Consider the following 24,830-nt stretch of genomic DNA (forward strand, 5'->3'; position numbering starts at 1 on the left):
ATGGCCGGTGATGATACACCTCCACCACCGCCACCAAAAATTGACATAACTTCTCCATATTACCTTGGTCCTCATGACAGACCAGGGGATTTTATAACTCCGACCCGGCTTCGTGGAGAGAACTATGATGAATGGGCCGGTGATGTTCAAACGGCGTTGGAAGCTCGCCGTAAATTTGTCTTTCTTGACGGAACAATCACAACTCCATCCTCTCCGTGTACTCCAACGGATTGGAACACAATACACGCTATGTTGATTTCGTGGCTCATGAATACTATTGATCCCGAAGTTAAAAGTACTCTATCTAAGTATAAGGATGCGAAGAGGTTATGGGATACCCTGAAGATGCGCTTTGCCACCGTCAATGGACCTCGAATTCAACAGTTGAAGGTCGTGCTTGCGAAGTGTGAGCAGTCGAAGGATATGACAATAGCCTCTTACTTCGGTAAATTGACTGTCTTATGGGAGGAATTGAATGATCATGAACCGATAATTACTTGTTCTTGCTGTCAGAATTGTAATGCAGGATTGGAACATGAAAAACGTCGGCAGGAAACTCGTCTTCATGAGTTTCTAATGGGTTTATATACGGACTACTACGCTCAGACTCGAACTAACATCCTGTCACAAGACCCCCTGCCATCTCTTGACCGAGCGTATCAATTGGTCTCGCAAGATGAACGGGTGAGGCTGGCTAAACGGGTACCTGCCGAACAGCCCCCTGAAGCCGTAGGCTTTGCTCTTCGCACAAGCACAGGGAAACCCAAGTCCGCAGCCACAGAAGACAAGCCTGATAAATCAGGCCTGTTGTGTACCTACTGCAAGAAACAGGGACACTCAGTTTCGGGGTGTTTCGAATTAAAGGGCTACCCGGAGTGGTGGCCAAATCCCTCTAAGCGTGGTAATTCACAATCCGGCGTCAAAGGGAGACCTCAAGCTCGGGCAAATGCAACAGCAACAGGGTCTTCTAACTCGAGAAATATGGACTCTTCAAGTGGTTCATCACAAACATTTACCGCGGAACAATGGAAAGCAATTGCCGGTTTCCTCGGTAATACAAAAATTCCCGATGATCGCTTGAATGGTGAGTTTGACAACGATTTGTGGATTGTCGATACAGGTGCATCTAGACATGTCACAAGCAATGACAAGTGGTTATTTGATACTCGAACCATCTCTCATTGTCCAGTGGGACTTCCTAACGGCAAAACAGTAAACGCCACATTCGATTATCATCGAAAATTGTCCTTCACCATGTGTTATTTGTACCTGATTTGTGTTGCAATTTAATTTCTGTATCTCAATTAATCGATGATACAAATTACACTGTCCAATTTAACTCTAATATGTGTGCTATACAGGACCAGTCGAGGGAGCTGATTGGAACGAGTGTTAGGCGGGATGGACTGTTTTATTTCGAAGGACGGGCTTCGGTGCAACATGTGGCTGTCTCTGAATCTTCAGCATTGTTAGAGTTATGGCACAAGCGTATGGGTCATCCATCTGAAAAAATCGTAAAACTTCTTCCTCCGGTTCATAATTGTAAGGGTAGTTTAAATAAAGCATGTGAAGTTTGTTTTCGTGCTAAACACCCTAGATCTTGTTTTCCTTTAAGTGACAATAAAGCCTCTAGGATATTTGAAAAAATTCATTGTGATTTATGGGGCTCTTATAAACATGCATCGTCTTGTGGTGCTCGTTATTTTTTTACTATAGTTGATGATTACTCTCGTGCGGTTTGGATTTATTTGCTAGTTGATAAAATGGAGGTTTTCCGTATGTTTATGTCTTTTGTGGCAATGGTGGATAGACAGTTTTCTCAAACAATTAAAATTGTTCAAAGTGATAATGGCACCGAATTTAATTGTTTGCGTGATTTTTTTAATGCAACTGGCATCTTATTTCAAACATCATGTGTTGGAACCCCACAACAAAATGGTCGAGTTGAGAGGAAACATATGTAGGGGATTATAGGTGCTACGCAGCGGAAATAATCATGAATCATATTCATATAGCACCTAACCAAGGATCTCATGCATAACACATAAAGAGTAAGAATAATACCTTTGAAGCGTGATTCCACAAGTGATCGAGCAAGAACAATAAGGAGAACAAGAACCCCACGTGTGATTCCTCTACTTAGTCCACGAGCACGGATTAAACCTCCACTAATGCTAGTTAGTCGTGACTGAACGCTTCAATCAACCTTCAACGGAGATCCGAGTCACGAACACACCACACCACCACCCACGCACCACCACACGCGCCGCCCACAAGGGAGAGCCGTACGGACAGGGAGGAGAGAGAGAGGGCCGAAATAGAGAGAGAGAGAATTAGGGTTTTTGGGATGCTTGGTTGCTTGTGTGACAATTTACTGTATGTCAATTGTTCTCTTTTGCAACCCCTAGGCATGGTTTATATTTATAGATCATATCTAGAAATAAAACCATGTCATGTCCAAAACCCATTAGACTCTTCTAATTATCCAAGCCCAAATATCAATGTGGTATGTCATGAACTCATGAGGCCCAATAATGGGCCTCTAACTAGTTTAACCCAATAATATTATGTGTGACCTTGTAGGATCCATTCTATAAGGCTTTGGGCTATTAAGCTAGCCCAAAGATCAATTGTCATATCTAGCACCAAACATTGACGACCCAATAGAATGAACTTATTATCTCCATAATAGTGATCCTTGATATATCTAGTAATTGCACTTATCGAAGACATAACTCCTTCAATCTCCCACTTGTCTGAGACAAGTGCGCAATATTCAAATGCCTTAAGTCAATGTGTGTCGATTTGATAATATGATTGCATCTCATGTCATGATCATATTAGTCTACAAATCTTTTCTTGAAAACTGAGTGAGAATTACAAAACAAATGATTACTATGTAATCCATTTGAGTATGGCCATGCATTTCTCTGAATTCTCCCTCTCCAAGAGGCCAAGACACATTCCTAATTAAATAGGTAGACTCAATTCAATCTTGTGGCAACCAAGGCTCCCACTCAATTTCTGAAATAACCGGGAAACACCCTTTATAATCTCCAGTTACGGGCAGACGTTTGAGTGTACCACAGCTATAACATCCATTGAATGAAATCAATGTTCCACTCATGTCAAAGGAATCCACTAATATATCCGGAAGTTCTATACTTGAACTTCAAAGTAGATCTATAGTTCGATCATGCATCATTCATGCGTATCCATGTGATTGACCGAGCCTCACTATGCTCCTATAGCCCATGAAACTGCGCTATCCAATCAATCTTACATGCTAGTACATTATTAGAAATCATTTATGTCCAATTTAATGATTCTGAACTAGGAACTTTAAATAATATATGGATTTTGTTCACCTGTGGGGTTTCATTCACCAGGTCATCAACCTGATGAGCCCATCAATCCATAATTATTTTGGACATTTTATTTAATATTGAAAACCATCATTAAATAAGAGAAATAATAAAATTTCTGATTAAACATAATTCTGCAAATGAATGTATTACATATGTAACTTATTTTTCCCAAAAATAAATACAACTTCTAATTACATCATCTGCCTCAATCCAGATTCACTAGCATGTTTCTCATGCTTTGGAAGTGGAAGGGGTTTAGTAAGTGGATCAGCAATGTTCTCATCCGTATGAATTTTGCACATCTTGACATCTCCTCTGTCAACGATCTCTCGAATGAGGTAATATTTCCTCTCTACATGTTTGGATTTGAAGTGTGACCTAGGCTCCTTTGACTGAGCAATGGCGCCATTATTATCACAATACAACTCGATTCCCTTTTGAGCACTTGGTATAATATCCAGCTCAGTTAGGAACTTCTTAATCCAAATTGCTTCCTTAGCTGCTTCAACAGCAGCTAAATATTCTGATTCTGTTGTAGAGTCTGCGACAGTGCTTTGCTTTGAACTCTTCCAGCTCACTGCTCCTCCATTCAGACAGAAAATGTATCCAGATTGTGATCTGAAATCATCTCTATCTGTTTGGAAACTTGCATCAGTATAACCTTTGACAACCAACTCATTTTCGCCACCATATACTAGAAACATTCCTTTAGTCCTTCTCAAGTACTTAAGGATGTTCTTGGCAGCTGTCCAGTGTGCTTCTCCTGGATTTGCCTGAAACTTGCTACGCATACTCAGAGCATATGCAACATCCGACCTTGTACATATCATGGCATACATGATTGACCCTATTGCCGAAGCATAAGGTTTATCAACAATACGTCTCATCTCTTCTGGCGTGTTAGGGCATTGAGATTTACTGAGCGTAATGCCATGAGACATGGGGAGAAATCCTCTCTTAGAGTCTTTCATGGAATACCTATCAAGAACCTTATCAATATAAGTTTCTTGACTTAATCCAATCATCCTTCGAGATCTGTCTCGATGTATCTTGATCCCCAATATGTATTCAGCCTCTCCTAAGTCCTTCATGGAAAAACAAATCTTCAACCATTCCTTGACTGACTCAAGCATTGGTATGTCATTTCCCATGAGTAGTATGTCATCTACATACAAGACTAGGAAGACAATGCTGCTCCCACTAGACTTCTTGTATACACAAGGTTCCTCTTCACTTTTGATAAAATCAAACTGTTTGATTGCTTTATCAAAATGAAGATTCCAACTCCTGGATGCTTGCTTCAATCCATAAATGGGCTGAAGTTTGCATACCTTTCTAGGATTTTCTGGATCTTCAAAACCCTCAGGTTGTATCATATACACTTCCTCCGTCAAGAACCCATTCAAGAAGGCGGTTTTGACATCCATCTGCCAAATTTCGTAATCGAAAAATGCAGCAATCGCTAGAAGAATCCAAATGGACTTAAGCATGGCTACTGGGGAAAAGGTCTCATCATAGTCAATACCATGAATCTGTCTGTAACCTTTTGCAACCAGTCTTGCTTTATGGATGTAGGCATTTCCATCCTTGTCTGTTTTAATTTTGTAAACCCATTTGCAACCAATAGGTTTTACCCCATCAGGCAAGTCAACTAGGGTCCACACTTCATTTTCAGACATTGATTCCATTTCGGACTTCATGGCCTCAAGCCATTTATCTGAGTTGGGGCTCGCCAAAGCTTGCTTGTAGGTTGTGGGTTCTTCATTCTCCAATAAGAAGATTTCAGAATCCTCAGTTATCAGAACCTCAATAAACTGTTTGTTTCTGATTCTGGCAGACCTACGTGGGGTAGGAGCAACAATAGAAATATTCTCTCCAACTCTTTGAAGATTTTCGCAAGAACTAGGTTCAAGTGAGACGATAGGAGTCTCGCTAGTCGAATTAGCTTGCTCCGACGCATGATTAATCGACTTATGCGCCCTCGCCTATGATGTGGTGTTATCCACATCCATTTGTTGCTCGTCTCGAATTTCTTCGAGAACCACTTTACTCCCACTTAGCTTTCTAGACAGGAATTCCTCTTCTAGAAAGACACCATCGCGAGCAACAAACACTTTGTTATCTTCGCGATTGTAGAAGTAATACCCTTTTGTTTCTTTTGGATAGCCCACAAAGAAACACTTGTCTGATTTAGGTTGTAGTTTATCACCTTGTAAACGTTTTACATAGGCTTCACATCCCCAAATCTTGAGAAAAGACAACTTTGGAGCTCTTCCATTCCATATCTCATATGGAGTCTTTTCAACTGCTTTGGACGGGCTTCTGTTTAGTATTCTAGCAGTTGCTTCTAATGCATATCCCCAAAATGATATGTGAAGATCAGTAAAGCTCATCATGGACCTCACCATATCAAGTAAAGTCCTGTTCCTCCTTTCTGACACACCATTCAACTGTGGCGTTCCTGGAGGAGTTAACTGTGAAAGTATTCCACAATTAATCAGATGTTCATCAAATTCTTGGGTTAAATATTCACCACCACGATCTGATCGTAATGCTTTAATCGTCTTCCCAAGTTGGTTTTGTACCTCATTCTGGAATTCTTTGAACTTTTCAAAGGATTCCGATTTGTTCTTCATTAAGTAGACATAACCATATCTACTTAAATCATCAGTAAAAGTAATGAAGTAGTTAAACCCACCCCTTGCTTTTGAACTCATTGGTCCACACACATCCGTATGTATGAGTCCCAAAAGATCACTAGCTCTTTCACCTATACCCGTGAAGGGTGACTTAGTCATTTTCCCAAGCAAGCATGACTCACAATTTTCAAATGATTCATAATCAAATGAAGAAAGAAGTCCATCCTTATGTAATTTCTGGATGCGCTTTTGGTTTATGTGACCAAGCCTACAATGTCATAGGTAAGTTGGGTTTGAACCATCTGTTTTCTGCCTTTTATGATCAATATTGTAGACATGGGTTGTATATTCTAATACATACAAACCATTAATTAATTTGGCGTTGGCATATAACATATTTTCTTTTGAAATAAAACAACACTTGTCTCTTATTTCAAATGAAAAACCTTCAGAATCTAAAACAGGAACTGAAATAATGTTTTTAGTTATTGTTGGTACATAATAACAGTTATTAAGCACCAAAATAAGTCCAGAGGGAAGTCTTAAATGATAGCTTCCAATAGCAAGTGCAGCAACTTTTGCTCCATTTCCTACTCGAAGCGTTACTTCCCCTTTTTCCAACTTCTTACTTTCTTTCAAGCCCTGCACGTTATTAACGATATGAGCACCACATCCGGTATCAAATACCCAAGTGGAAGATGAAGTAAGATTAATTTCTACAACGAAAACATCAAGTAACTCTTTACCTTTAGTTTTCACTGGTGTATAGTGGGGACACCCTGGTGTATGGCATGGCCAACTACTGCAAAAGAAGCATTCGCTTCCTCTCCTCTTCAGGAACTCCTCAGCATGGTTAAGCAACAGATTGATCAATGTCACTGATAAGTGACTTTTATGTCACTTTTAGGGTGTTTATTGAGTCGTATTCCGACTTATTTTCCAATAATTTCACCTTTTATATCCTTTATTTCTATTATTTTATTATTCTCGTCTTTTATCTTTATTTTGAGTATTTTTGTAATTTTCTATAGTTTTTAGTTTATTTTCGTGTTTTATTTTATTTTATTTTATTTCATTTAATTTTATTATTTCTTTAGTTTTAGCATTTTATTTTATTTTACTTTATTTATCTTATTTTATTTTACTTTATTTTTCTTTATTTTATTTATTTTATTTTATTTTCCATTTCACCCTCGTGTTTTTGGTTGTAGGTGTTCCGGGTTTCAAAGTCATGTTCGAGTTCAAAGTCCGAGATCCGAGGCACATGATTTGAGCCAACCCCTGCTGCCAGCTCCTCAACACCACCAGCCCTCACAGCAAAGCTGCCCACTCACACCATCTCCATCACCAACAGCAACAACAGCGACAACAACCATCAACAACACCAACAGCAATAGCAGCCTGCTGCCCTAATCATCACCCACGCAAACCACCTGCAACCACCACCTCTGCCACCATTTTAACCCCCGTCACACACTCACCAAACCACCACCAATCGCACCTTCAACACCACCTCTCAGCCCTCTCAAAACCGCAACCACCTGAACCACGCCCTTCCCCTGTTTTCACTCGCAACAACAACAATCATCAACCAATTCACCACTTCACCAATTCGCACCAATTAAACCACCCCTGCACCACTGTCACCTCCCAACCAACACCACCAAACCGCCAGCAATTACCACTTCTAACCAGCCCCCACAACAACCAATTAAACCAACAATAACCACCCAAATCACCACCAAGTTACTTACCTCATAGCCGCGCAACTCATACCATCTCAAGCCCCAATTCGCGGCCGCGCAGCCCTGTCAGAAAGCGCACACAATTGAGTCCAAAATCAGAGTCGAGGCAGAAGCTTTGCGCGACCTCTGTGCGATGTCTGTGCGGGCGCGCAATTGTGGGTTAATCACGAGCTTTTCACGTGATTTTTATGAAAATCGGAGGGCCACGATTTGATGCTAGATGATAATGGATGCTTGCGATGGTGGTGATGATGGTTGCGTGATGATTGATGATGGGGTGTGGTGTGGCGTGAAGCAGGGGATTGCATCCCAATATTGAAGCAGCCAAAATTTCGAACAGGAGGAAATCGGGTTGCTGAGGGAATTGGGGATTTTGGGGTTTTTTATTTTCTTTTAATTTCATTTTATTTTTATTCCCTTTTTCTTTTTCCCTTTTTCTTTCTTTTGTTTTATTTTATTTTCTTTATTTTGTTTTCTTTTATTTATTTTATTTTATTTAGCCTTGTATATAAATACCCTTTTGGGGTTATTTTCTCTCAACTTTCACTTAACAATTAATTTACCCTAGATTAGATTAGATTAGTTTAGCTCTTTTATTTTCTCTCTCTTAGGGTTAGATTAGGAGTTTCTCTCTCTAGTTTAGGAGTAGTTTAGAGAGAGAAAGATTGGATTTTTCATGGAGTTTTTGGGATTTTGAAGAAGCAAATTTGTGGATTTTTCCTCTCATAAATTCAATGAGTCTTCCTAACTTTCTCTCACATTTATTGCTTTCATTTATTATTGTTTTTGCTTATTTATTTGTTTATTTGAGTAGATTAATTAGTTTAGTTGTTGATTCTTGCTTTTATTATTATTTTACCTTGTTTTCCTTGTTTTTGTTCACCATGTTAGTTTAGGTTTTGTTCTAGGGAAATGGATGAAGGTTATGTTAATTAATTTAATGATTGATTGTGGTTAGTATGAAATTGTTTCTCGATTATTGTGTATGGATGATGCTTTTATGGATTAGAATCTTTCTAGCTAATTGATTCTATGCTTTTAATTGTGTTTTCAATCAATTGTGCGAAAGTGAGTTGTTTGAGAGCCCTAAATTCCTCCATATCTTTGCTAGGCTAGTTGCACGAGAGTGAATTAGTTTAGTAGGATTATTAACATGTTTAATTGCGCGAGAGTGAGTTAAATGTGTAAATCGTCCTAATTGAGGTCATTTTCATCTAATTGTTTGATGTTGTTGAATGCATTGATGTAATTGGATTCCACTTTCCCTAGTTTTAGTTATTTGCTCTTAGTAGTGTTTAGTTGAACCTTTCTTTACCTCACAAGCTTTCCTAGTAGTCTAGTTAGCACAAATTGATACACTTAGTCCTTTTGGGTTCGACCCTTTACTTACCCCTATACTCGTATTAGGGTAGTTTAGGTATTTTAAATTTTTAATTTGATTAGGGTTAGTAGACTAACGACATTACCTAATCCCTCGATCAGTCACCGAAGATCCCTCATCATTATGAGTGAGCTTGACAATGTCAAAACCATCATGGAGTGAGAACAAAATAATATCATGAGCAGAGTCATCATCGATCGGTTTCCCAAGGACATCCATTTGATTGAACATTTCAATCAATTCCCTTACATGGGCCCTTACTGACTGACCAAGCATGAGTCTTTTAGCCATTATTTTACAATGGACATTGTAAGCCTCATACCTTACACTGTCAGTCCAGGAATAGTAAATCTGAGGGATCGAGTTAACGACCTCTCTTACATTTTGATCATTTATGCCTCCACTTCCTAGTGCTCCTATGCCACCTCGACAGATGGCACGAAGACATTTGTACAATATGGTTAGCTCATAGTTCCTGAATCTTCTTTTCCAACAAGTTGGAATAGATTCTAAAATGAGCTCTCTGATTTTCTCTGCAGCTGAAACAATTTCAGCATGCCTTTCAGCTCCATACTTTTCTGTGTATTTGCTCTCAACAGGAATGTATAAACGAGATTCAAGCCCATGGCTTGTGAGAACATTTCTAAACTCCTTTTCCCATTCCCTGAAGTTTATGAGATTCAGCCTTAAGTTAAGTTTCATTGGTAAAATTGTATTGTCGTATAAGTTATTCATCTACAAACAAAAACAAAACGAGGCAAAATTCAATAATTATGTTTAATAAACTTTTAAAGTACCATAAGCGATTATAAAATTGGTAACTTTAAAACATTCATTCAATCTTTAATTGATCCCTATTGAATAGAATGATTCCAAGATCCTTTATTTGTGCAATAATTGACCGGACTGAGGCCCTACCATCAAACATTGCATTTTCAAGGTGAGTAAACTCTTTACTGATTACAACTCTTTGTAATTCTTGGTTGAATAATTAACCATCACATGTTTAATTATTACCCTTAGCTTCAAGGTTCTAAACTCTTTAGGTAACCTCGTTGAGTATAACCAATTAAAAGTGTAAAACGTGATTTACCCCCACTCCCCTAAGATATAGTATGACACCCAGCTGAGGCATGACCTGCCATAAATATCGAAGGTTTCATCGGGTTTTTAATTGGGAAAGCAACCTCAATATTACTGGGACCTAGATTCATTATGTTGTGATTGTTTAGTGAACTCTAGCGCATCATCAAACAACATAAATAAAATCTAACATGCATAATCTACTAATGTATAAATAAAACATGACATAGTATGGCCCCTTAATCCTAAGAAAACTAATAAAGCAAAAGCTCCCACTTGAACCTTCATGGATCTCATCTATCTTGCTCCTTTGGGCCTCCACTCCATGGATTCTTGGATTAACTGCAACCTGTAATTCTATTCAATTCTATCTACTACTTAAATAAAATAAAATAAATTACAAAAATACTTAACGGTACGCAGACCGTATTTAGATTACAAAAATACGAAACGATGCGCAGATCGTATTTAGAATCTATGGGCCATACTAGTCTATATAGCAATATATAACATCATATATTATAAAATGCCATATAATAAATCACTCATCATGCTTTCCTAAACTACAACATCGATGTTCACAGTAAAGGAAACATGGCTCCTAAAATATCTCATATTTTAATTAATTAATTACTGTAATTAGATAATATATTATTCATGACCAATTATAAAATATCATATATTTTAATTTAGGTATGAGATAGAATCAAATCTTATTTTAATTATGGAAGATAAATCATAATTATCTTCCATGATTATCCTAACTTTTAGGAGATTCTATCCTAATTACTTGCCAATCACATATTTTAGATCAATTAATATCCTAAAATAATTATGGGATAATCATATTATTTAATCAATTATTATCCAAATAGAATCTTTTGCTCCATAATTATCCTATCTTAACAAAATTAACAACTTTAATTTTGTTAATTATCTTTTCAAAATCAAAACTTATATTTTAATTTTAATTTTGAAACTGATTTTATCCAAAATAAAAAAAAAAATTTTTTTTTGAAAAAGCTGTCGCCAGCCACCGTGGTGTGGCCAGCCGAAGCCAGCCACGGTGGCCGTACACCGCAAGGTGTACGCTGCAGTGCAGCGGCGCAGGGCAGCAACAGCAGTGTCGCGCTGTAGGTGCACGGTGTTGTTGTTGCTGCTGTTTTGACCCGTGTTGCTGCCCTTCCCCGCCCCTCCCTCCGGACCACCAGCGGCAGCCGCCGTGGCAGCGCCACCCAGCCGCGGTTGCTGCTGCTGAATTTTTTTTTTATTTTTTTTATTTTCAAATAAATAAAACAAAACAGATTTTGTAAAATTAAATTAAACTTTATGTGGTCCAATTAATTCCAAAACTAAATCATATTCAATTTTGAAATTAAGGTTCTTGATGAAATTAATCCCCAATTTAATTTAACACTTAAATTAAATAATTTGATCATGAAAAATTATAATTTATCATGAAATCAATTAGATTAAAATCTTTAAACATAAAACTTTCGAATTAAATCAAAATCAAAAACACAAATTTCATAAATTGATTTCGAAATTTTCGAAATATTAAGGGGGGGGGGGGGTTCGAATTTTTGAATTTGATAGGGCAAATTTCGGATCTTTTTAGGGCTAATATGGAGCAAATTAAACACCTTTAATGATTCTATATTGTTAAATCACATTTAATATAATAATTGACCCATAATTAAATTATTCTCCCTCCTAATTGAATTAAAATTGTGGATTAACAAAGGTTTAATACTCAATATATGTAATTGCAAGAGGCTAACTGATACCACTGTAGGGGATTATAGGTGCTACGCAGCGGAAATAATCATGAATCATATTCATATAGCACCTAACCAAGGATCTCATGCATAACACATAAAGAGTAAGAATAATACCTTTGAAGCGTGATTCCACAAGTGATCGAGCAAGAACAATAAGGAGAACAAGAACCCCACGTGTGATTCCTCTACTTAGTCCACGAGCACGGATTAAACCTCCACTAATGCTAGTTAGTCGTGACTGAACGCTTCAATCAACCTTCAACGGAGATCCGAGTCACGAACACACCACACCACCACCCACGCACCACCACACGCGCCGCCCACAAGGGAGAGCCGTACGGACAGGGAGGAGAGAGAGAGGGCCGAAATAGAGAGAGAGAGAATTAGGGTTTTTGGGATGCTTGGTTGCTTGTGTGACAATTTACTGTATGTCAATTGTTCTCTTTTGCAACCCCTAGGCATGGTTTATATTTATAGATCATATCTAGAAATAAAACCATGTCATGTCCAAAACCCATTAGACTCTTCTAATTATCCAAGCCCAAATATCAATGTGGTATGTCATGAACTCATGAGGCCCAATAATGGGCCTCTAAATAGTTTAACCCAATAATATTATGTGTGACCTTGTAGGATCCATTCTATAAGGCTTTGGGCTATTAAGCTAGCCCAAAGATCAATTGTCATATCTAGCACCAAACATTGACGACCCAATAGAATGAACTTATTATCTTCATAATAGTGATCCTTGATATATCTAGTAATTGCACTTATCGAAGACATAACTACTTCAACATAAACACATTTTAAATGTAGGTAGAGCTTTGAGATTTCAAGCTAATTTGCCTTTATATTTTTGGGGTTAGAGTGTCCTTGCAGCAGCACACCTAATAAACCGTACACCCTCCCCTCTCTTGCACAATAAATCTCCCTATGAAATTTTATTTGACACACACCCATCTTACTCTACAATCCGTACCTTTGGGTGTCTTTGCTTTGCCCACAATCAAAAAGCTAAGGGTGATAAATTTGCAAGTCGAAGTCGTAAATGTGTTTTTGTTGGTTATCCGTTTGGGAAGAAAGGTTGGAGATTATTTGATCTTGATTCAAAGGAATTTTTTGTGTCTCGTGATGTTAAATTCTTTGAAGATGTTTTTCCGTTTCTTGATCCAATCTCCACAAATATTATTCCGGATAAAATTGTTTCATTATATACGGATGTGCCGTATGATTTTGAAGATGTGAGTATGGGGTTTCATGACATGGGTGAGGGTCAAGGACATGTGCCTCAAGCAACACCACAGCGTGACTACGAGCAGCCACCAACGCAGCAATCAGCTGCGGGTAATCACGGCCAGGCAGACCAGTCCGCAGGCAAGCCACGGCTGGAGCCTGCTGGCCGTGGGGAGGGCGCGGCGTCCCCTGCCTCGCTGCGACAGCAAGCTGCCCAGGCAGACCAGACCGCAGGAAGCCCGCGGCTGGTGCCTGCTGATCGCAGGGGGGGCGCGGATCCCGCTGTGGCGTCACGGCAGCATCAAGATGCATCCCAGGGTCCTTCAAACACCGAGCAACAGGAAGAGTTAGGTCGGGGTATGCGACCAAAAATTACTTCAGTCAAATTGCGAGACTATGTTACGCATACAATTATCACAAACAGTCCATCTACATCTCCCTCTAACACTTCGTCTCCAGGGCATCCCTCAGGTACTCCTTATCCTATAGCGCATTATATTAATTGTGACAGTTTTTCTCCACATTACAGAAATTATATTGCAGCTATTACTTCTGGCAAAGAGCCAAGGTCCTTTAAGGAGGCAATGAAAGATGCAGGTTGGAGACGATCAATGCAAAATGAGATTCAAGCTCTAGAAAAAAATGGCACATGGACAATGGAAGATCTCCCTCCCGGGAAACGCCTTCTAGGCAGTCAGTGGGTGTATAAAATAAAATATAACTATGATGGAAGCATCGAGCGGCTAAAATCTAGATTAGTCGTCTTTGGTAATCATCAAAAGGAAGGTATTGATTATACCGAAACATTTGCTCTGGTGGCTAAAATGGTCACAGTAAGAGCTTTTCTTGCTATTGCAGCTTCTAAAAATTGGGAGCTACATCAGATGGATGTCCACAATGCCTTTCTTCATGGTGATCTTGCAGAGGAAGTATATATGAAGCTTCCCCCGGGTTTTGAATCATCTCATCCGAATAAGGTATGTCGTCTTCGGAAATCTTTGTATGGTCTAAAACAGGCCCCTCGATGTTGGTTTGCTAAACTAACGTCATCTTTGAAGGCATACGGTTTTCGACAATCGTACTCGGATTATTCTTTGTTTACTTATACAACGGGTGTTGTGCAAATTAACGTCCTTGTATATGTGGATGATCTCATTATTTCTGGCAATAATTCCGCTGCGTTAAGGGCTTTTAAGGCATATCTTAGCGATTATTTTCATATGAAAGATCTTGGTACTCTGAAATATTTTTTGGGAATTGAAGTGGCTCGTAGTACTTCGGGCTTGTTGCTATGCCAGAGAAAATATACTCTTGACATCATTTCAGAGGCAGGGTTATTGGGATCAAAGCCGGCCGGCTTTCCTATGGAGCAGAATCATAGGCTAGGCTTGGCAAGTGGTCCTCTCCTTGATGATCCAGAACCGTATCGCAGACTTGTTGGTAGGTTAATTTACCTTGCCGTTACTAGGCCGGATTTAGCTTACTCGGTTCATATTTTGTCTCAGTTCATGCATGCTCCAAGATCTGAGCACTGGGAGGCATCTCTGCGAGTTGTCATATATTTGAAAGGCACTCCTAGTCAAGGTATTTTGTTACGTTCAGACGGTGAATTAACCTTCAGGGTTGGTGCGATTCGGATTGGGCCGCGTGTCCCTTGACACGTAGATCTTTGACAGGGTGGCTTATCTTTCTTGGTAAGTCTCCTATTTCTTGGAAGACCAAAAAGCAGAAGACTGTCTCTACAAGTTCTTCGGAGGCAGAATATCGGTGTATGTGCGCTACCACAATGGAGTTGAAGTGGTTAAAACGACTACTTTTGAGCTTGGGAGTGCAACATCCTAAGGCTATCAAATTGTTTTGTGATAGTCAATCCGCTTTGCATATTGCAAAGAATCCGGTCTTCCATGAACGGACGAAGCATATTGAAGTTGATTGTCACTTCGTCCGCGATGCTATTTCAGAAGGGTTGATTGATCCATCCTATGTTCCTACACGTGAACAACTAGCCAACATCTTTACCAAGGCTCTCGGCAAGGCTCAATTTGATATATTGCTTGGCAAGTTGGGCATCTTCACTCCACCTGCTCCAACTTGAGGGGGGGGGGGTGTTAGGAATATATTTAGGAAATCTTATCATATATTTGTGATTATTATCGTATACTTAGTTTCCTAGTTTATAGGCTTAAGATATATCTTGAAGATATTAATTTGTTATGCTTTAGGAAACTATGTACTCTATATATTTGAGGATCAATCAATGAACAAGGGTAAGCTTTTAGCCCTACTTTGACAGTGATGTTAACATGGAGACTGCTGATGTTGGCTTCGCATAGTTGTATTCTTGTATAGATTTTGAGAGGTCTAAATAAATTAGTTTAGTAAAGTCTTAAAATAAGACTACGCAAATTTAAGCTACTCCTGCTTTAACAATATAATCTCTACATAGCTAGCATACCCTCTATGTTCTTCTACAACTGTGTCTTCAAGCAAATTCTCTATACCATTGTACTTCATCTTTGTGATGATCCCATCTGGTTTCGATATTGAGATTTCGAGTATTCCATTATCGATAACAATCTGCAAGTTAAGATCACAATGTAGAATAATTATGTACATTATCTGATTATCATATAAAATTGCATACAAAACAATACTTCATAGTTAATAAATTTAATTCTACCCCCGTTACACATTATTTGCAACGATTTGACATAAAATAGAGAGGGAAAATGTCTAATCGTTGCAAATAATATGTAACGAAGGTAGTATGTTCATTATTGTTTGTAATGCACACTTACATAATGATCTTGGACAGTAAGTTGGACTGCCTTGAATGTCATAGCTGAAATAAATTTTGTACCCTTCAAAAAAAAAAAAAGCACAGAAGATAGCAATTAAAAGTAAGTTAATTACAATATTCAATTTTATTAATCACATATATTGATTGTTGAATATATATAGAATAAGGAAGCTCTTTTGTTCACTATTTACCTTACTTTAAATTAGTTAGCATAACATAAAAGTAGAGCAAATATTGTCTCAATATATAGTAGTATAACACATGAAATTAAATTTTCTTGGAATCAAATAAAAGCAAAAGGGTTTGGAGTTTTAACCTTTTTTGGTTTATCTCTTTACTTAGGTGCAACCATTTTTTTGGTGATAATGGATAAAATGGAGAAAAGATTGCTATGTTTTGAAGGTAGAGCAACAGTAGTTAGTGATTTATTTACGTATAATTTGTGTGACCACTTTAGATACTACTTGAATGATGGTAATTTATATAATGAAAGTTTATATAATGCTAAGTATATGAATTAAGGTATGAGAAATTTGAGTAATTTAAAATCATAACACAAAAATTTAAGGTGATTGTGTATAATTCACATAAGAAATAACCAAAATCGTGCACCGTTACCATATTGTGTTGAGTAACCTAGCGCCTCATGTATATACCTTTATTCGTCTGTCTACAAATGGCTGTCAATTATCACATAGTCTCATTTCTAATAGTGTCTCATTTTTCTCATAGTTAAGAGTATAATTCCTTGAGTAATGAAATTTGTCTAAAATTATGACTAATTAGTGCAAAGCATTATAATCTTTTTGAAGTTCTGATCCATCTAGAACCAATTGCTCAACTAAATTAGACGGGCCACTTTACATATGCACTAGACCAAACTTGGAATTTTGGAGAATATATGATGTCAATGACGATATCTTAAAAATGAGGAAAAGAGTTTGGACCACTTACAAATTCAAAATTTATTTTAATTTTAAAATCAAATGGAAACAATAGTACGATATCTATGTTGACCAATATTCCGGCATTGACCCACCATAAACAAACCACCCTCCAACCCCGAAAAACCCAAGTCACACATTTTTCGGGGTTGAAGTATGGTTTTGTCCTAATGGAGGTAGTTTTTAGGCAGGTTGTGTTGGTTTTAGGATGAAAATGAATGGTTTTGAAGGTGTTTTAGGGTGAGTCAATGTCGGAAAAGTCAGTCAAAGAGTTAAATCTAGCTAAAGGTATTCTTTTACTACATTTTACCTTTTATTAGGTAGTTTTTTACAACATTTTTTTTTATTAGGTAGTCTCTCAAAAATTATAGGTTTTATTAGGTAAGATCTCACTAAAAATCCAAAAAATAATTAAAATCATTACGGTATTATTATTTCAAAAAATACATAATGGTTCTTTTACAAATTTCCTAAAATAATACTTCCTCCGTTTTCTTTTACTTGTAACACTTCCCTAAAAAGGAAATGTCACAATACTTGCAACACACTATAAAAGGAAAGTTACTTTAGGGAAAAACTATACTATTTTCCTTATTTAAAGCACATGGCCCACTAAATTACACTCCTAACAACCACTCATTCCATTTTAAAGTGTATTATATCATGTGAACCCCACATTTCTTAAATACCGTGAAAAAGTGTGTGTTGCATCTAAAAGAAAACGGTGGAAGTAATGACTAATTAGTGCAACTTCTAATCCATGTAGAACCAATCGCTTAGCTCATATGGGTGACTTTTAACTTTCATTAGACCAAACTTTTATATTATAGAAAATATGTGACGCTGTGACAGTACCTTAGAATGAGGAAGCGAGTTTGGACCACTCACAAAGTCACAAGTTCAAAAGTTTTTAAACTTTAAAATAAAATTGAAACAATAGTACCTACTCAACTAAGCTTATAATAGGATATTAACAAGCTCGACCTTGATCTTATGTTTATTTCCGATACTTGATCAAATCACTTAGCTTGTACAAGTAACTTGCATTGTTTAAAGTTTAAGCATCCTCATAACCAACATCAAATAATTATCACTCCACATATCCCAGCTTAGCTTTTCTACATTTTCAACAATAATCGATTTTTCAATATCTTTTTTTTTTTTTGGTGTTTAGAGAGCCACAAGGGCAGGGGTGAGAATCGATCCCAAGATCTCCTGAAACCGGGAGGGAAACTCTAACCACTTGAGATATCCCTCACTCTCATAGTTTAATTTATCTTTCATGTTTATTAAAAGCTTTATATAAATCTCAAATATAAATAGGTGTGTAATACAAATTAATTTTCTCCAAACATGAAAAAACATGCAATTTTCCATAATGTGGCCCTTATAAATCAAATAATTTGTTTGAATAGCTTTATCAAAAAATTCAGCAAGGTATCTTTTATTGGTCCTAAATGATATAATGAATACAACAAATAAGTGGTATCTTAATTTCTTGTAGTCCCTATGTCATGATTCATGAAGTTACTTCAACGTAAAATTTTCATAGTACCTACTCTATGACCTAATCTAATGGTCATTTGCTCTGATAAGTCATACTACCAATAATCACAAGTCACCTTTGTTCTAATCAAATTCATTACCCAAATTTGTTGGGTTTGTTCAAAGAAATATAGTAGGGGAGATTAGTTAGGGAGTGACTAATTTTTTTTCGTCCAAATTTGTAAAAGTAACATTTAATCAAGAGCATTCCTATTATATAAGAATACAGATCATAGAACATTAGGCCATTAGGGGTACCTAGTGAAAAATCCGTTATTTACTGCTCTGCAGTAGTTTGTCAGGAACAATTACTGATTGATTATTTTTAATGATCAAATCTGATTTATACAAAAATGTTGACTTTTTCATAATCACACCTGTTTGTTTTTTTGTTTTTTTTTTTTTGTTTTTTTTTTTAACTTTATCAAAACTGAGTTATACTCCCTGCGTCTCATAATATATGAGACATTGGATTTTTTTCACTATTCATGCATTAGGTTTGACCATAATTTTTTACTAACATAATAAAAATATATTTTATCATAAAATATGTTGTTAGATAATTTTTATATAAAGTTTCATAATATAATTTTTTTTAAAAACAATTTATTAATATTTAATTATATAAAAATAAAGTTAAACTAGTGCATTGACATGTATGTAATATTCGACTATGCCATGTGTTATTGGACAGAGGGAATATTAGTTCAAATTCATAAAAATAGACCCCAATCCTCTTTTAGAAAAGTGTTTGTTATAGATTTTCCTTGTATTATTGTTTGAAATTGTTTTACACTAATTCATACTAGTACATAAGCAAGAGTTTGCTTTCTATTTAACATGACAAGATTGACATACATCATAACATAGTAGCATTTCATAATGAAGATCTTCGTAGTATAAACAAAATATACATATTCATCCTGTTTATGTACACCAAAGAAAGTAACCCTTGGAGCTTCAACTTTGATCAGAATCTGGAGGTCCTTCGAGGCGAATATAGTCATACATGATTCCTACAAAAGGGCTACCACCCTTTGCCTGAGTCAAATAGATTGTATTATCACCTTGTACAAGCTTATTTCCTTGTATATCTGAAGTATAAAGCCTATATAGTCCATGAATCCCATGTCTTGCAATAGCGTTATCTTTCCCTATTAGTCCTGTTGTAAATACCGGAGGTTCTGCTTTTGGATCGTTTACTCGAACCTAAACATTGTTTTCCAAATACATGTTGAGAATTGTTGTATGTGGTAGATAGAACAACAAAATTGTATCGATTTGTGTGACTAAAATTACCTGTAATTCTGCCATGTTCACAGTAGCAAGTGCCAATCTTAGTTTATAGACTCCATGTTGATCAACTTCTTCAAGGTTAAACTTGATTTTCCATGTTGTCCCTTGGTATGTATTCCCTTTCCTCCTGCAAGATTATGTTTAATAGTTATTCATTATTGTACTTCATTACTGCTTTACACGAGTACATACATGTTGATCTTATCATTTGGCTTGAATTATGAAAACTTAGATTACGTGTTCTGTTCAGCTGATTTTCACTAAACCGAACTGATTATTATTGATTTAAACTGAATTTTTTGCTGACAGTAAAGTAATTTTTAGTAGTATTTTTATTAATCAAACTGATTTTTTGCTAACTATCTAGTGCTTATTTGAATGGTATCTACTACAGAGTAATTAAGAACAGATCGCGACTGATCAAATTAAAAGTGTCTACTGATAGAAACTGCTTCAGTTGATTGTTACTGATAGAAACTAATTTCTATTAATCAAAGCTTAATTATTTATTAGACTTGTATCGCTTTCAGCCATTGTCAAAAATGACCACTGACAAAAGACATTACTTAAGGTAGATATAAACAATCAACACTTTGATCAATATTTAAGGAATGACTTTTAACCAAAGTCTAATGCCTTAGTTACTTTACCTGGTAACTTGAGCAAAGAACCAATCCTTTTCATAATCACTTTCACCAATTGTGTAGACCAGATCTTCGTTAGGATATAATTCAGCATATCTTTCCCATAAACCATACTGCCTAAATCTGTTTCAGAGAGTGACCCGAACAAATTAAAAAATATTACTTCTATATATGCTATACATTAGGGAAATTCCCTATTTCTCATAGTGAGAAACGAAATTTGTTTCTCGTAGGGGCATTTTTGTGAATAAATCAACAACTTTTCATTATTGTAGGCACCACAGTTGAATAAAATTGAATAAAGTTGTTAGTTTATTTACGAAAATGTCATGTGAGAAACTGGGGCATCCTCTATATATTATGCTAAAACTTGCCGGTTCAGAAACGCTGATAATGAGAGCTAACCTGTCAGGGTGATTGATAAAGAGTTTGTTGACATACTTAGGGTTAGGGTCAGGTATGTAAAACTCCCTAGCTGTTCGATCAGGAACACCGATTTCCCACAATGTAGGTCCATCACTTGGAGGTTCATACACAAGCTCCCCCATATCAATATCACAACCTGTATATTTTTGCTTTCAGTAAATTATTTTTTCAAGTTTTATGTACTAATGTAAGATGCTTAAGCAACTTTTGTACAATTTCGTGTAAACCGGAGTAAGTTTGAAGACCTGGAGTTATGGAAACATTGTCGTCGCATACATAGTCTCCTATGAAGCCAGGGACCGAAGCATATAGATTATAGTCACCAGCCCTTATATCATTTATGAAAAAATAACCATCTTCATCTGTTGTTGTCCAAAACTGGTAACCCTGTTAATATGAAATTTACTTCATTAAAACATTAACCAAATTATACTGACATTAGTTCATGGTTAAGACTAAATTAGAAGCCTCTTTACAAAGGATACTCAAATATGCTAAGCTAATTTTCGCTAAGTAGTCGTAAACCAATCACCTTGCCTTCCAGCTGCCAAGATTTTGATTCATTAGGAGATGCTAGACCTATATATGCTCCATTGGCTGGGATATAATCATCATCAAAATACCTGACAATTCATGTAAATTTTGGTTAGTTAAACAGGCATTATATTAATTCATCATCATTGGATTGTTGGTATAGATAACAACAATCTATAATTCTATATCCTAGAGGATAGAGGTTACGAGTTGAAATCTTAGACGAGGTATCATAATAAAAATATGACACGACACAAAGTCATGTACATACATTAAGTGGCGCTAAATCGTTAGCCAAGTAGACTTAATTAATTATACAGAGTAAATAAAATAACTGACCTGTCATGGACTAATAATCTACCAGAGAGGTTACCCCTTTGATCAGATGTTGGATAGTCTTCTGAAGCTGGAAATGTGTACGGCCAACTATCTGTTTCGATCAAGGCCTGCATACATTCATGTAGCAGTACTATATGCTTGAGATAAATCTAATTCGAAAAATATTTATGACATGATTTTATAGGTAACATGGTAGTTATTAACCTGTTCCTTAGCATCATCCCACAACCAATGCCAGTCATCTTCTTTAGGCACACAGTTAACATACGTAAAAACCGGACCAAACACCCTTTTCCATGCCTCACCTTGTGCAAATTTTGCTACCATGTCCTCCCCAGCATAATGTGCACTTATGAACATCTGTATTTAAAATTTCAAATTAAAGGCCTAGCTCTGAGATGAGCTGAGGTTATATCACTTGTACAGAGATTAAATACTTTCACGTGCACCTAATAATTTCTTGATCTGTAATTTACTTACAGCAAGGTTGTAAGGGCCAACATGAGAGGTAAGATTTTGCTTGAATGGTCCTCCGGTTCTGAACTCATCACTAGGTGTTATTTGCCACATTCCAGTAGGGGGATCGGTGCATATCCATCCATGGACTTGGAGATCTCTGTCCTCGCACGAATACTGATATTTGTCATCCACCTAGTTCAGCATATATATATAGGTAAGCATTTTATCATACAAAAAAATATACTACCTCCGATTTTTTTTAGTTGCAACTTTAGGGTATTATTTGTGAATATAAAATATTCCAAAGTTGCAACTAATAAAAATCGGAGGTAGTAATGTAAATCTGTATAATAGTGAGCTGGATTATCAATATATACCTCTCCTTTAAATTCTTCTTCAATAGGATTTGTAAGAAGCACTGCTTCAGGAGGTTCAAGGACTTGGCACCTTCCTGGTAACCTGTCATCTGGAAGTGGCATTTTTCTTTGTCTGTTATCTGCTACTGCCATATACTGAAACCTGTTTATCAGCTTAATTGTCAAAAACAGCTTGTATTATACCCATTACAAAGCACAAACACTTATCCAAATTATTTGTCACATTGTACATCATACCCTTAAGTTAAAAGGTTTATGACTAAATGTTCACGATAATTTCACTTAAATACTTTCGAGGATGCCCCAGTTTCTCATGATGAGAAACAAATTTTGTTTCTCACATGACATTTTCGTAAATAAACCAACAACTTTATTCAATTGTGGAGCCCACAATAATGAAAAAGTTAATGATTTATTCACGAAAATGCTATTATGAGAAACATGGAATTTCCCAATACTTTCTACGCCTTATAATAGTTGTCTCATTTCCATCCATTTTGTAAGCTAAGTCATTGCCAAGAAAGTAGAAAAAGAAAAGGATTTTACCACTTTTTATTAAGGTTGAAAACAATCCTTGTTTGAGGAAGATTAAATCCAGGCCATTCCTTTAATTTCTCATAAATACCATAAGAGTAGAACCCTGATGAACCCTGAAGCATTATGACCCTAAAAGTTCATATATATATTAGCCATAATATAATGTAGTAGAATTAAATTATCATGTCTAATATGTGAGGAAGAAGTATGTACTATGTAGTACCTTCTATCAATGTTCAATGGCACAAATTTGCCTTTAGATGAAGGGTTCCATGTTCTTGTAAAAGACACTTCCACCATTTCATCGTCCTGTACTATAACTTGAAAATCGGTTCCTTTGATTCTGCACAATATTAGTACAACAACAAAGCGTTAGTCCCAAAATGTTTTGGGTTAAATTAACATGAACAGAACTAAAAAAACAAAAAAATTAAAGACATGAGTTAAGCAAACTAAACAAAAATAATAGTGAGAAAGTGATAATGGAGTATAATTAATAATCCAACAAAATCTTGTCATCAACAAAGTTAGCTAGGGAAAACATAAATACCTCAACTTTTAAATGTACGACTCAATTACTATTCATGTGGTTAAACATATTTCATGATTTTTAGAATAATCATATATATTCAAGTGACAATATTGATGATTATTCAAAAATATGTATATTGGAGAACGTGTAAATGTCAAGTTCTCGAACTTTCAAGAACAGAAGGCGAATGATAAGATTAAAAAAAAAAAAAAAAAAAAAAAACACAACAATACCTATCGTAGTAGCCTGTTGTCCCTGGAGTTCCAGGATCACTCCAATTAAGGTCCCAATACCTGCATACAATATCACCATCTTTAGTATCACAATAACATTTTCTTTTGAAGCTAAGAACAAATTTATCGAGTTAATTTGACCATGTAAAATTTCTAATGTACAAGAAAAGCATTATCGTGTGGGATCATTAATACAAACTACTTTAACTTTTGATGATATTTTTAACCATCAAAGTTATGTTTAATTTGAGAAGATTACAAAAATTGCATGTATTATCAACTTAACAATATTATTTCTACTACTAGTACATGTAGCTGTCAGATCATACCCTCTATGTTCTTCTTCATTTGTGTCTTCAAGCAAATTCTCTATACCATTGTACTTTATCTTGGTGATGATTCCATCTGGTTTCGAAATCGTGATTGCAAGAATTCCATTATCAATAACAACCTGCAACATAAGATCATAATGTAGGATATTATTATTATTACATATTGAGACATTGTTTATTTTAATTTTAATACGCGTAAATTAAATAAATAAAACTCATATATATAGTTACTAAACTATATATGCTCATAGTTTGTAATGCATACTTACATAATGATCTTGGACAGTAAGTTGAACTGCCTGGAAAGACATACCTAAGAATGTATTTTGTACCTAAAACAAGCAATAAATCACAATAACTAGCAAAAGTTTATTACAAGATTTAATTTTACTAATAATTACATTGATTATTGTTGAGTATATATAGAATGAAAAATGAAGCACTTTTAATCACTGTTTGTCTTACTTTAAATTAGTTAGCATAACATAAAAAGCAGAGCAAATATTCTGTCTATATATATAAGATATGAAATTTTCTTGGAATCAAATTAAAGCAAAAGGGTTTGGATTTTTAACCTTTTTGGTTTATCTCTTGACTTAGGC

General features: G+C 36.1%; 2 protein-coding genes across 2 annotated transcripts; one reads left to right on the forward strand and one right to left on the reverse strand.

The window, feature by feature from the left end:
• Window positions 1-15,325, forward strand: LOC145640600 (uncharacterized). Its single transcript, XM_081691853.1, has 5 exons — window positions 1-1,212; window positions 1,362-1,542; window positions 13,012-14,016; window positions 14,155-14,814; window positions 14,907-15,325. Exons 1-5 carry the CDS (start codon window positions 1-3, stop codon window positions 15,323-15,325), a joined length of 3,477 nt encoding a protein of 1,158 aa, XP_081547979.1.
• Window positions 15,326-19,274: 3,949 nt separating this feature from the next.
• LOC145638272 (uncharacterized) lies at window positions 19,275-24,694 on the reverse strand. The gene is made up of 15 exons (XM_081689235.1): window positions 24,498-24,694; window positions 24,226-24,347; window positions 23,897-23,956; window positions 23,355-23,474; window positions 23,141-23,260; window positions 22,595-22,736; window positions 22,239-22,409; window positions 21,963-22,118; window positions 21,759-21,865; window positions 21,418-21,508; window positions 21,131-21,272; window positions 20,865-21,021; window positions 20,466-20,582; window positions 19,819-19,942; window positions 19,275-19,728 (listed from the first exon to the last, which is right to left on the reverse strand). Exons 1-15 carry the CDS (start codon window positions 24,537-24,539, stop codon window positions 19,480-19,482), a joined length of 1,920 nt encoding a protein of 639 aa, XP_081545361.1. The 5' UTR covers window positions 24,540-24,694; the 3' UTR covers window positions 19,275-19,479.
• Window positions 24,695-24,830: the final 136 nt, after the last annotated feature.

The sequence above is a fragment of the Chenopodium album genome, chromosome 7 (assembly GCF_948465745.1).
Source record: "Chenopodium album chromosome 7, dcCheAlbu1.1, whole genome shotgun sequence".
Lineage (NCBI taxonomy): Eukaryota > Viridiplantae > Streptophyta > Magnoliopsida > Caryophyllales > Amaranthaceae > Chenopodium > Chenopodium album.